The following is a 14375-nucleotide window of genomic DNA, read 5'->3' on the forward strand; positions in this document are numbered from 1 at the left end:
GTGGCATCTGAGTGCAGTTCTTACTGCATTTCTCTAACGATAATAATACTGAGCACTTCCCATGTTCTTATGGGCCATCTATGCACCTCCACTCTGAGAAGTCTGTTCAGATCTTTTGTATCTTCACTGGACTACATTTTTGTTGCTGAGTTATAAATGTTCTTTTACATACTATGGATGTTACTCTATCAGTCAAACAATATGCAAATATTTTCTTCTCCTGGGGTTTTTTGTTTAGCTTTATTGGTGGTGCTGAGACCAAAAAAAAGAAAAAGAAAAGAAAAAAAAAAAAAGCTTAATTTTGACTATGTCCAACTTATCAATGTGTTTTCTTTTGTTGCATGTCTGAGAAGAGCACATCTTATTATCATGTCAACAGAAATGGGTTGGGAAATAAGTGATATAAGATTCACAAGAGTGCATTCCTAAAATGCACAAAGTCCTGCATTTGATCCCTAGCACCACATAAAACAGACTTGGTAGCACATGCCTGTAATCCCAGCACTCAATTAGAGGCAGGAGGACCAGAAAGTTCAGTGGTCATCCACGACACAGAACATGGTTCTAGCCTGGGCTACATAAGATCCTGTCTTTTAAAAAAGGAACAAAAACAAAAACAAATTGAGTTCTCTACTTTGGAATCATCCACAAGTAAAAACAACAGTGATTATCTGTCCAAATCTGAATGGCCTTGTTCTGAGGGCTGAGAGTAGATGCCTTCAAGGAAAAGAAGTAGGCAATATCCAGTCTTTACACTAGCAGAAAATTGTGCTGTTTTAAGGTTTTATCTGTAAAACTGTAAAGCATTTTTGAACAAAAATTAAAAGTACAACTCTTCTCTAAAGGAAAATATTTACCTGCTAAGTAATTCCAGTCCAGCGGAGTACTTCGCTAAGTATGGAGCACTCCTAACAAGAGAAACACTCATTAGAACTGCTGCAGATTCAGTCAACTTTAAAAAAACCATTGTAAGGATTCCAGTTTTGTCAATTATTATATAAATAATTTTAAAGCCACTAATAAGGGGCTGGAATACTGGCTCAGCTGTTAAGAGCACTGGCTGTTCTTCCAGAAGACCTGGGTTCCATTCCCAGAACCCACACGGCAGCTCACAACTGTGTGCAACTCCAGTTCCAGGGAACCCAACAATCTCTGCTTGCCTCTGTGGTTGATATACATGTAGACAAAACATCTTACATGTTTTCTTTTAAATCATGTATACAATTATATACATGATTTGAAAGGGAAAAAAGATTAAAACCACTAATGAAGAGGCTGGAGAGATGGCTCACACTATTCTTGCAGAGGATCCAGGTTCAGTTCTCAGTACCCACATCAAGCAGCTCACAATTGCTTATAATGCCAATTCCAAGGGATTTGGCACCCTCTTCTGGCCTCTGTGGACACCTGCATGCAAGTAGTGCACATAAAATTATGCAGGCATGTTTTAAAGTTATGCAGACTAAGCTCCTGGCTTGAGCTCACCTGGGTTTGCTTTTTCCTTTTGCTTCTCTCGATCTGTCACTTAAAGTCTTCAGCCTATAAATTAACAAATATAAAATACATTTTTAACAAGTCAACATTTTCAACCCCACAGGGGCTTCAGCCCACACCTCACCTCCAAAACTGCAATGCTCAAAAAAATCAACAATCTGTTTAATACAAAAATAATTTGTACATCTCTCTAGCTGAGTTTAAGAAATTCCATAAAGCTCTAGCTGTCCCGGAAGCACCTTCCACAAGTAGAAGCCAAGGAGGGTGTTTTTACAGCCATGTTCTACCATTTGCACTGCAATCTCAGGCCGGCCGGCCGGCATTAGGTTGTGACGATCCGGATATGGCCATCGTGAGACTGTCAGACAGAGCAGTGGGCCCCACTCAGGCAGGATGACGTTTACACACTGCATGGAAGGTGCTGCATGAAAGTACCCGTTAATTTCTTAAATTCAACATACCAACTTTTCTGCCTCCCCCATACAAGAAAAAAACAACAAATCTGGGATAAAAGGTAAAGAGAGATCATTACAAAGAACTGAAAATAAAAGCGCTGTAAGATTCAATAAGAGCTTCTCCATGTGGCTCCTTAATAACCATCTGTTCCAAAAATTGATCTTTAACCAAATGTAATGTGTGGAACTTATTTGATCTGGATTTGGACAATCAGCTGTAAAAAGGCATTTCTAAGGAGCAAGGGAATGTGATTACAGACTGAGTAACTGATAATATCAATGAATTAGTGTTAATTTTCCTAGTCATGACTGTGGCAGCACATCTGTGTAATGTCTATGCCAGTGAATAAACGACTGCCCCGTCAGAGTTGCAGCGGACCCGGGCAGGGCTGACTGCCCCGTGAGAGGAGCAGCGGACCCGGGCAGGGCTGACTGCCCCGTGAGAGGAGCAGCGGACCCGGGCAGGGCTGACTGCCCCGTGAGAGGTGCAGCGGACCCGGGCAGGGCTGACTGCCCCGTGAGAGGAGCAGCGGACCCGGGCAGGGCTGAATGCCCCGTCAGAGGAGCAGCGGACCCGGGTAGGGCTGAATGCCCCGTCAGAGGAGCAGCGGACCCGGGCAGGGCTGAATGCCCCGTGAGAGGTGCAGCGGACCCGGGCAGGGCTGACTGCCCCGTGAGAGGTGCAGCGGACCCGGGCAGGGCTGACCACGACAGGAGAGACACAGCCGTCAACATTTGCAGGTTGTTGATGGAGATACACGGGGCTCAGGTCACTGCTCTATTTTTGTGTATGTTTGAAGCTTTCACTTTAACAAATGGTTTTAAACTAGACACGGAAGCACGTGTCTAGAACCTCAGCAGTCAGGGAAGCTAAGGTAGGATGATTAAGTGTTCAAGGCCAGCCTGAGATCTTGTCTCAAAAATTTTTTTTCTAACAATAAAGTCTTTAAATATTCTTTTCTCATCATACATTCTCAAAAAAATATCAATGTACCAAAATTTAGAATAAAATGCAAGAGGACAAGAAGGAGTTAAGAAAATTTAATGAAGAAAAAGATGTGAGGTTACAACCACTATTATTCTTTTCTTTTTTAAGTTCTTTTTGTTTGTTTTCAAGATACTGTCTAACTGTGCAGCTCTGGCTGTCATGGAACTCATTATATAGACTAGCCTGGCCTCAACCTTAGAGATCCACCTGCCTCTGCTTCTGCTTCCTGAGCACTAGGATTGAAGGTGTGCACCACCACACCTGCCTCTATTATTTTTATTTTTAAACAAAAATATGAAATTGAATATATACATATTTTTCCTCTTAAGAAAAAAGGCAATCAGTTCTTTTCTAGGAACACCCCTAGTGTAGCATTTCCACATGGAGACAACTTACATTTCTCACACAAATCTTGAGCTGTAAACTTAATAAAGTCTATTTCATATTCCCTAATGTCATGGACACTGGGAAGGAAATACTGATCCAGATGAATTCCCAAGTTTCCTCAAATATAAAATAGTATTATATCCAACCACATAGATTTGCCAAGATTTAAATAAAACTTCTAATATGATCTGGGGGGCATTCTGAGAAACTTCAGACTAACTCAAATAAAAAGTATGATTATTACTTGATGAAAGAGGAATGAGGTGGCTGGGATGACTTAGTTGACAAACTCCATCAAGACAAGCCTGAGGGCCTGAATTCAGATCCCCAGAATCCATGGGAAAGCAGGGAAAGCATCTATAATTCTAGCACTGCAGAAACGAAGACAGACAGATCCCTGGAGCCTACAGGCTAGCCAGCCTAGTGGAACTGATGAGCCCCAAGTTCAGTGAGAGACCCTGTCTCAAAAAACAAAACAAGGTGTAAAGTAATTCAAGCAAAACTCCAGCACGGCCCTCCGGCCCCCATAAGCACTCATTCACACCCACACAGCACAGCCCTCCAGTCCCCGTAAGCACTCATTCACACCACACCAACATGGACACAAACCACACACAGATCAACAAGCTATGCTCATTACTGAGCCGGGGTGGAATACTACAGAGCTTCCCCGGGTACTACTGACAGATCTGCTAGCTGGCTCAACTGCATTGGGTTGTATGGACAGCATTTCATTTGCACGCCCATCAATTCCCACCTTGTCTACAAGGTAGTAGGAAAAGGGATGATGGTTGCTTTGAAAAACTACAAAACCTGCAAGCCAGCATATTTGGTCATAAAACACAAGTCTTTAAACTACGTTCAACCTTCTGCTATTCCAACTTTAAATTCTGTTCACAAATCAAAATCCAATTTATTATGTTTACATATCTCTTATTCTGTATGTGGCACAGACAGAGAGACAGACACAGACTGACAGACACTGGGGTGGGTGGGGGGATCTCAAAGCAAAACTATCACATTTAAAAGTGTATATGACCCTTTAAACTCTACGGCCTCAGCAATGCACACCAAAGTGGCACAGACTCAAAAAAGGGAAAATATTTTCAAACCGCCTCTGCCCTAATGGACCCCAAACACACTGCTTCAGTTCTGACCCCTCTCCTGAGGGTACCTTCAATTCCCAAGAGCTCCTCGGATCTCAAGGGCTACTTCACAAAATCCCTGTCAACTGCTCCTTTCCCCTCAAGTCCCTTCTTAGTCCTTCATGTTGGTATAATGCCATCTCTTATCCAAGCTATTACAAATCAACATTCACAAGTTCTACAACTTTTCATTTCACTTTTCACTGCTGACAAGCTCAACCACTGCCTGTCACATCGTTCCTCTTCTAAATATCTGCCAGCACTCATCATCTCCTACCTGGCCCACACTTACAAGCATAACTTCTCTGCTCGCCATCCCTAATCCCAAACACAAAAATTCATGTAGGCCCATCCCTCAATCTGTTAGCCACAACAGCTCTGATCTTCTAGATGGTCTGCCTCCTGACACTAGTCTGGGTGTTCTGTGCTATGGCCCCAGTACCTAGAATAGGCCTGACACAAAGCAAGCACAGGACAAATCTTTTGATAGATTAAGCAAGGCGTGAAAAATTCTCTATTCCCAGGCCCTGAACTTCCTTCCCAGCTACATCTCCTATAATAGCTTTCATTTCTCCAGTATCTTTACTGAAACCTGTAATAATCCATCCTTATCCTTCAAAGCCCACTTAGAAGCCTTCAGTGAATGCACCCAAATCAAGGACTCTGGGCTCACAAAGCACATCATTAGTGTCTTTTAACATTCAGGTCATTACACTCTGCTTTTCATTACCACCAGGGCAGAAACTGCTTCTGTAACTTTGGTAGCTGCCAGATCCAGCTCAATATACAATATATATTCCTGGTGTATATTATACAAAACTGAGCATATGGCCTCTCAAACCTTTTTAAAGCATCTATGAAAAACGGCACTTTGCATATACATACATGCAAGCAAACACACACATAAAACAAAATAAGTATATCTGAAAAAAAAAATTAAAGGTAGGAAGCAAAAGAGAAAGGCACTTGGTACTAACTATTGTCTGTACACACATGGGTACATGCACCTGCACACACATACACACACTACTTATACACAGGAAAGAAGGAAGGGCCTGTTGGCTGAAGGAGTAACTTAATGACAGGTTGTTTGCCTACCACGAAGTCCTGGGTTCCATTCCCAGAACCTAAAAAAATAAGGAAATGAAGAAATTCTAGAAAGGTCAACATCTTGAGCAAAGTTTTGCCTAGAGGTCACACTCTAAGTTACATTATTAGATACTCTTCTTTGCACAATTTAAAATTACAGAAGAGGAGAAAAGAATGAAGATACTGAACAAGAGGAGTTGGGGGCAGTGGTCACGAGCTTGTAATATACAACCATAAACCTTCAGGGAATTTGTGTTTCAGCTCCCTGAAGAGCTTTACATACCTAATAACCTATGCTTTTGTTCATAACTACTCAAAAGTTAAAAAAAAATAGCAGATGCAAAGTATGTACTTCCAATAGTTTCTCCACAGAGCTAATCCAGTCTAAAAAATACACAAACAAACAAAAACCATGTTCTACAGGAACCTCTACACTGACTCCAAGAACCAAGTCAAATGAAAACAGAACTCAAGGAAAAAGACCCAGTCAATGTCCTCCAGCTCCAAGGCTCTTAGGTTTGCCTGCTAACCACTTAGGGGAAAAGAACATGATATAATCCCAACACTAGGTTTGTGCTGGTGCTGGTACAATGGATAAAAGTTTATGAGGAAAGATCACAAGGGACTGGGGATGATGCTCAGCAGTAAGGCACTTGCCTGGCATGTGTGAAGCACTGGGTTCTATTCCGCATGTGGTGGATTGAAAGGAAATGGCCCCCAAAGGGAGTGGCACTGTTAGGTGTGGCCTCATTGGAGCAGGTATGGTCTGGTTAGAGGAAGTGTGTCACTTTGGAGGCAGGCTTTAAGGTCTCATATATGCTCAAGCCACACCCAGTGTCTTAGACCACTTCCTGTTGCCTGTGGGTCAATATGTAAGAATCCTCAGCTCCTTCTCCAGGACCATGTCTGCCTGCATGCTGCTAGGCTTCCTGCCATGATGATAATGGATTAAACCTCTGAACTGAAAGTGAGCCACCCCAATTAAATGTTTTCCTTTATAACAGTTGCCGTGGTCATGGTGTCTCTTCACAGCAATAGAAACCCTAAGACAGAAGTTGGTACCAGGGACTGGGGTATTGCTATGATAGGCCTGACCATGCTTTTGTTTGGAGGAATGTGGACTTGGGGAGTTTGGGTTAGGAAAGCAGTGGAATGCTTTAAGCTCTGCTTAATGGGCCATACCAGTAGGAGCATGGAAGACAGTGGTGCTAAGAGTGATTTGAACTGTGGGGGACTGGCTCAAGAGGTTTCACAGGAGAATTTGAGTATGTTGCCTAGAAATTGTTCTTGTGATATTTTGGTAAATAATGTGACTGCTTTTTGCCCTTGTCTTAAAAGTTTGCCTGAGGCTAAAGTAAAGAGTTTTGGATTAATTCCCTTGGAAGCAGAAATATCAAAACAGCCTAGTACAGAATCTATTGTGTGGCTACTCTTCCACTGGAAGCTCAGCCTTAGCCCTCCCTCTCCAAACCCTGGCCTTCAGAAAGCCCATCAAATGGTGGCTCCTGCTGCAGAGTTGCTCAAGACTGTGCCTACAGGGTATTTAAGCTCCTGTTTATAGACCTGCCAGGTGATTTCTTCTCCTTTCCCCCAACTCCCCACCACGGTTCACCCAGGAATGCTTTGCTCAGATTAAACCTGGTCCTTTACTTTTAATACAACTTGATCTGGCTTATTGCATCAGTGGAGAAACCTAATACTGGGGATTCAAAATACTTATCAGTTACTAGTGTTAACTCTAATAAACATATATAATGAAAAAGAACAAGCTGAGCAAGGAAAAAAATTGAGAAGAAAAGGAGCTAAGTCCTGTATTCAAAGAGATAAACAGAATGGAGTGGTGACCTCAGGGCAAAATCCTACCCAACTAAATTTACAAGTTGAGAGAAGGAATTGAAGAAAAGCTTAGAGCCTGGTGTGGTAGCACACACCTTTAACTCCAGCACTGGGAAGGCAGAGGCTGGTAGATCTCTGAGTTTGAGATGTTGTGCCCAGGTCGCAAGTCCCCCAAGCAAGACCACCACAGAGCCAACATCCGATGGGAGCACACAGGTTTTTTTTTTTTTTTTTTTTTTTGGTTTTTCGAGACAGGGTTTCTCTGCGTAGCTTTGCGCCTTTCCTGGAGCTCACTTGGTAGCCCAGGCTGGCCTCGAACTCACGGAGATCCGCCTGGCTCTGCCTCCCTAGTGCTGGGATTAAAGGCGTGCGCCACCACCGCCCGGCAAGCACACAGGTTTTTAATAACAAAACAAGCAAGCTTGGTCTGCAATCCAACATCTGACACAGCGGGTGGAGGACAACGGCCCCGAGCACTCACTTGAAGGGGTTTATATAGAAAAGGTTTACATGCAGCTTGGGATTGGATGAGGGGCTAGGGGTGAAGTAGTTCTTTGAAGTTACTGGCTGAACTATAAGCATGAGGTTACTGATGGCTGACAGGATTCAGGGTATCTGCAGAGACATAAATTTTTACTCCCTATGTCCTGCTTTTGCTGAACCCAGGATATATACATTCAGATTCATTGTTCCAGTCCTACTCTTCTCTGAGTGTCAGTTGAGCCCATTACTCCCCATATCTTGTTTTGCCAAGTCCAGGATACATAGATTTATTGTCCCAGCCTTATAAGTTGAACTTCTGGTCACTTTTAAAACTGCTGGTCAGCAAATACCTTTGGAGGAGGGGTAGGGGAAGCGTCTCTCAAGATGGCTACTGATTTTTCCCTTTCAAGGCCAGCCTGGTCTACAGAGCACATTCCAGAACAGCCAAGCTTGGGCAGTGAAGGAAATCATCAAAAACAGAAAGCTAATGAAGATATAATTGAAAGATCACCAAGTTCAAGGCCAATCTGGACTACAGATCCAATTTCACGACATCCAAGCTTAGGCAGTGAAGGGAACCATCAAAAAAAAAGTCGAAGATGTAATTGAACAAGGGGCCATGTTCCAGCCCCAGCAAGCAGAACTTGACAGCTTTGGCCAGGTGGTTCTGGAGTTAAGGACAGAAGAAAGGGGCTGTGGAATTTGCCTCCAAGACAAAGAAAAGCTGCTGAGGCCAGGCATGTGTCAGGGATGTCCCTAAATGGAGGCCTAGAGCGGCCATTGTGTGAAACTGTGAAGTTGAAGTCTGGATTGCCTTGGAGACTCCAAGATGTTGGAGATGCCAGAGCCAAAGGATACCTGCCCAGGAGAGATGCTAACAGGGAGAGGAACCAGCCAAAGAGAAGAAGTATGTTGCAGTCAACAAAGCTCAAAGGAGCTGCAGATCTGAAGAGCATTTTGACATCAGACATGGAGATACAGAGTTTGGAGTTGACCCAGCTGGTTTTCAGTCTTGCTTTGGTCCAGTATTTCCTCACTATGTTCCCTTCCCTACAGGATATATGTTGTAAGAATGTGATCTGTTTTCTTATTTTGATTTTACAGAGGATAACAGTTAAGACAATGCATGAATTTCAGAAAAGACTATGAACTTTGGACTTTTAAATAAGTTTGAGACAGTTATAAACTATGGGGACTTTTCAAATTGGACTGAATGCATTTTGGGGGGCCAGGGAGTGGAATGTGGTGGTTTGAAAGAAAATGGCCTCCAGAGGGAATGGCACTATTGGGAAGTGTGGCCTTGTTGGAATAGGTATGGTCTTGTTGGAGGAAGTGTGTCACTGTGGAGGTGGGCTTTGATGCCTCATATATGCTCAAGCCACACCCAGTGTTTCAGCTCACTTCCTGTTGCCTTTGGATCAAGGTATAAGGACTCTCAGCTCCAGCACCATGTCTGCCTGCACGCTGCCTTGCTTCCCACCATAATGATAATGGACTAAACTCTGAACTGTAAGTGAACCATGCCAATTAAATGTTTTCCTTTATAAGAGTTGCTGTGGTCATGATGTCTTTTCACAGCAATAGAAATCCTAAGGCACCCAGTACTAAAAAAAGAAAAGCTAAAAATCTAAGGACAACCTGGGTTCCTCCAGACCATCTGTAATCTCTTTCTTGTCCTGTAACAATTATGACTGTACACTGCATTTCCCCTTAAGTATGAATGGATTGTAGATATTGTGGTCTCTTGTAATTAAACTTCCTTCTTTGGGGAAGACATAAACAATGTTTACCGCCCCTTATCCCCCAGGGTCCCAAGGACAAACCAAGACATGATATCTAAAAAGTACACTTTGGGGAACCAAGTTTATTGAGCTTCCTTACAAAACACAGGTGAGACATTACTTAGAGCAGTGTGGGTGCATCTCCCCCAACAGACTGCACCTAAAAAGCCTTTACCCTGGAGAGATGAGGGCTTCCCCTCCTCTAGCTATCCCCTGCTAACCCCCTCTGGAGGCCATGTGTAATTAAGGAAGCACTGAGTATAACAGGCGGGAGGGAGCAGCTGGATACTCATGTGAGGAGGGGTCCTATAAATACTCAACAAGCCCAGGTAGGCTCATTCTTTCGCACTTGGGACACTGATGACATCCACAAGATGATAGCAGTTTCCTGGCTTAGAGGAGTCTTGGAGGACCTTGTTGGGCATGATTTAGTCACTAAGGCGTCATTCTCTTAGGAGAACAATAAAAATAGTCCTATTTCGGGGAAGGCAGTGGAGTGATGTCTCAGCAGTTAAGAGGATTTGTTCTTCCCGAGTACTCAAGTTTGGTTCCCAGCAACCACATGGCTGTTTACTACTGCCTGTCACTCCAGGTCCAGGGGATTCCACGCTCTCATCTCTCCTCTGCAGGCACCTGCATACACATGACATTCATACACAGAGACACACAAACATACACATAAAAAAAATTAAAAAGGTAATTTGCCTGGAGTTAAGAGTCCAGCTTCACGAGTTTTCAGAAGCTGACAATGAGGGAAACTTGAGAGTCACTGTCCCTGCTGACTGTTAGGAGTAACACTGCACATATCAAACTCAGAAAACCTATTAATGGAAACCTGAGTACAGGGCATTCAAAACTGTTTCAGATGGTAGCTGCTCTGTCTGCCAAACACTGGCTCCACTTACCAAGGGTCCTACAGGAACAGGTTTAATATGATAGTCTTGGGAGGTGACTGCCATAACTCTTTCAAAGGAATCTCTCAGTGCTTATTACCACAGAAATGTGTATTGTGCTTAATTTCTTAGCCAAGGCCGAAATGGCCAAGTATGTAAAACAGAACAGGTGGTTCTCAAGCAGGAATATGAGAGACTCAGAAAGATGGGGTTTTGTTTTGTTTTGATTTTCCCTCAAAAAACTGTAGGAAATTGAGGAAATGAACAAAGTTAATATCAGCAGTTAGAGCTACCTTTTCACTGGCAGACACACATGATTTGAAGAGTGTTATTTCCCTGCCAGGTAACAGGATAATGGTGCAGGGTCTGCTGGCCTGTCTGCTAAGTAACCTGTGCAGAAAGTTAGCTGAGACATAAGAACCGACAAGGAACAAAACTTTCTCAGGATGATCTAACTCTAAACCTGCCTCCAGGCTATGGCATCACTTTCCAGGGGGTCCTGATCACATACCTACCCTCAGATCCTGTCCCTAAATAAACTCTAAACTTTTAAAGCTCTCCAGATCTCAGAAGGCAGCGTGGGCCTGTGCAGTCCAGAGTCCACATTCCTAATTAGAATAATTAGCAATAAACCCTCGAAGCAAATATCAAACATAAGAATGGGTTCTGAGACAACCATGTGATGTCCGATCCTAGCAACTACAAAAAGGGACTGCTAAGCCATCAAAATTCCCTGAAGTAGTAACAGAAGGGTATTCAAGGGGGGTTTAGTCATGGCCACTCTCAGGCTACAAGGAGGCTATTTTTATAGCAATACACTAAAGTTTTTTAAATTTACATTAAAAAAAGGAGGTTACTTTTCCTAAATTTATAGTTTAAAAATACAAGCATGCAATAACAATTACCACTGACTAATTCCTTAGGCACACATAATTAATATTGACTAGAACACAAAGCTAAAATTGTCAGTAAAATGCTTTATTTATATTGGAAGCTTTCAAATGTTGGCCAGTTTGTTACTATTCAACAGGCAAACAGTATAAACATTTTTGTTCCACGAGATGAGAGATCAGCTAACGCTTTTCCCATTAATTATTAAAGTAGCATCGTGACTAAGGTGTCCTCACATTGTGAACACTCTTCCAAACACATGACAGACCATCAGGTCATGGTGGTGGATTCCTGGAATCCCAGCACCGACGCAGGAGTATTCCCAGCAGTTCAAAGCCAATCTGGGCTACTGTATAAGACACTGTATCAAAACAAAACAAAAAAAACCGAACAAACCAAAGATATGTCAGATCCTTTATAAAGGTGACACTTTTCGTAAAGCAATACAAGTTGTAAATGAATTAAATACTAAAAACCTACAAACAGTGCTTACTGCCTGTTTATTTAACAGTTACTAACAGTCCCAATAAGTTTATGAGATAAGCAGCATCACTATCATTTTACAGTCGTCGAGACAAGAGACTGGGGTAACTTGTAGTCAGGTTAAATGGTAAAACCCTGCTTAGGCAGCCTGGCATCCAGTCACGTTCCCAGACTTTGCAGCACATCGGAATCACCTGGGGAATCCTTTAATGACCCCTTCCCTGACATTCCGGCTTAACTGGAGCTCCGAGAGGCCAGAGCCTGGAGATTGCGAAAGGTTCCCCGGGGCGGCCAAAGTTTGGGCAACTCCGGTCTGAACAGTTTCGACCCAGTTCCGTTCCTCTGGCCCAGCTCCTCCAACCCGGCGTTAAACCAGGGCAAAGGCAGAGACGGCAGCAGAAGAGGCGGGCCAGCCTGGCCAAGGCTCGGGCCGAGCGTGTCGGAACTGAAACCGGAGGGTCAGGCGGGTCCCGGGGGGGTCCTGTCCCGGGTAGGCCCGCGGGCTCCCAATGCGGAGGGCACGGCCCCTCACGTGACCGTCCTGGCCAGCCAAGCACCGCTGCCCCGCGACCGGGGAGGGGGGCATCCCGTCCGCGCCACTCGGGGCCAAAGGGACTCGGTGCCGCCGCCGGGACGCTGGCAAGTTCGTGGTCTCCGCGGCGCCCGGGCGCGCCGAGCCGACGGCAGCCCCGCGGCCCTCTGGGTCGCCCACCGCGTACTCACCCGGAGGTGAAATCCTGCTGCACGCTCAGCAGCCGCTCGCGCAGGGTCTCCAGCATCGCGTCCCCTCCCTTCAGGCCTCCCGCCGCCGCCGCCGCCGCCGCCGCCGCCGCCCCCCGACGCCGCCGTTGGGCGCCCCCGCCCCTCCGCCGACTCTCGGCCGGCACCGCAGCCGCCGCGCCTTCCGCGTCCCCGCCCCCTCCGCGCGCGCCCGGCCCGCGCAGCCGCAGTGCAGCGCGCAGGGAGAAGTCCCGCTGCGCTGAAGGGGCGGGGCCTTCGCCCAGGCGCTCGCCTTCTCCGCAGACCCGGCGGGAAACCGGCTGGCCGCGCGCTTCTAAGCTGGAGCCGGGCCTTCTCCGGGATAACTCCGCAGCGCCAATGCATCTTGGAAAGATGATTTCCGTCCCTCGCGCCCTCTAGTGAAGGGTTGGCTTTCGAGGGTCGGAAGAGAGCTGCGGGAATCTCTTGGGTAGCCTCCCTGTGTAGCAACACTGAGTCAAGGATTCGGTCCCTGGTGTTGATCACCTGTCTCCATACCCTTGCTTTTCACACTCTAGATCTTTAACCGACCCCATCAAATTCCTGTGCCCTTCACACCTCCAGGTTGTTACCATTTGTTACACCCCACCCTGTCCCTAGGCGGGGGTCGAACTCACAGTATCTTGGATACTAAGGCTCTACAACTGAGCCAGCCCTCCTTGTTACTTCCTGTACCAACTGTTCTCAACCTTTCAGTTGTCCTCAGTGCATTTATTTGCTCGACTCTTTCTTCCTTTCATCCATTCTGTTTCAATAGCTGCTTACAAGAATACGTTCACAGACTCCCTTCTATGCTCTCTCCCCGGGTTAGCCTATTCATCATCTAATGTAGTTTCTACCAAGGCACTGCTGGTACCCATTTCTCTAGTTTCAGCCTGATCCCCTTTCCTGTCAGTTGTTTCAGCATGTGTCCACGGGGCATCTCAAACCCAACATCCTTTGCGGTGTGCTAGGCAAGCACTCTACCACCGAGCTACCTCCTTATACTTGTCTTCCATGTGAAAAGGTGATGATCAAAACACGTCGAGCCTTTTCCACCGAGGAGGGAGGACGATGCTGACTACTGAGCTAGGAAGTTGGGTGTTTAGTCCTGCTTTTCTTGGGTACAAACTTCCAAAATGAGGACTCGTTTCTCTGTAGAACAAGCTACAGGATGACATTCTCTTTTCCATGATGGGCAAGGTTTCGTCTGAGGTTCAGTATCAGCAGCTCCGCTGCCCTAGGAATATTAGGCATGTACTTCATTAGCCGTATCAAAATAAAAAAGAGGAGTTAGCTCCCTATTGGAGTTTGGATATAAATTGTTCCCTACAGGGTTCATATGCTTGAACACTTGAGTGTGAGAAACAGGGACCCTCACTTCATAATAAGAGCACTGTAGACTCGGCCGAGGAGTGAGGGTATGGCACTTTGGGTCATACCACTTGGTAAAGACAGGCATCAGTCCAGAATAGTGGGCACGCTGAGCACAGAGAAGAACTTCTGTAACCGCGATACAGGTCTCCTCTTCCCTTTCATCACTGGCTGAGCAATCAGGAGGGTATAGTTTTATGATCATCTGGGTCCTATCTTTCTCCCTCTAAGCTTTCCCTTTCCTTTGCTGCTTACATTTGTCTGTTTTCAACAAAGACAGTGTTTGCGTGTTCATCTCGGCATTTTACATCCTGTTTATTTTAAAGTTTATTAAGCAT

General features: G+C 45.1%; 1 protein-coding gene across 5 annotated transcripts in view; it reads right to left on the bottom strand.

The window, feature by feature from the left end:
* Dtnbp1 (dystrobrevin binding protein 1) overlaps positions 1-12802 on the bottom strand; it is a 122042-nt gene extending 109240 nt beyond the window's left edge. For 3 of the 5 annotated variants that reach the window (XM_076573254.1, XM_042278407.2, XM_006972829.4), the window contains exons 1-3: positions 12649-12802; positions 1486-1539; positions 858-908 (exon numbers count right to left, since the gene is read on the bottom strand). In XM_076573254.1, the coding sequence (XP_076429369.1) occupies positions 858-908; positions 1486-1539; positions 12649-12704 (161 nt within the window). In that variant the 5' untranslated portion in view covers positions 12705-12802. Of the gene's footprint in view, positions 1-857; positions 909-1485; positions 1540-12648 lie in introns of those variants that run through there. The other 2 variants (XM_076573253.1, XM_042278408.1) reach the window with 2 other exon arrangements.
* Positions 12803-14375: the final 1573 nt, after the last annotated feature.

Source organism: Peromyscus maniculatus, chromosome 5 (assembly GCF_049852395.1).
Source record: "Peromyscus maniculatus bairdii isolate BWxNUB_F1_BW_parent chromosome 5, HU_Pman_BW_mat_3.1, whole genome shotgun sequence".
Lineage (NCBI taxonomy): Eukaryota > Metazoa > Chordata > Mammalia > Rodentia > Cricetidae > Peromyscus > Peromyscus maniculatus.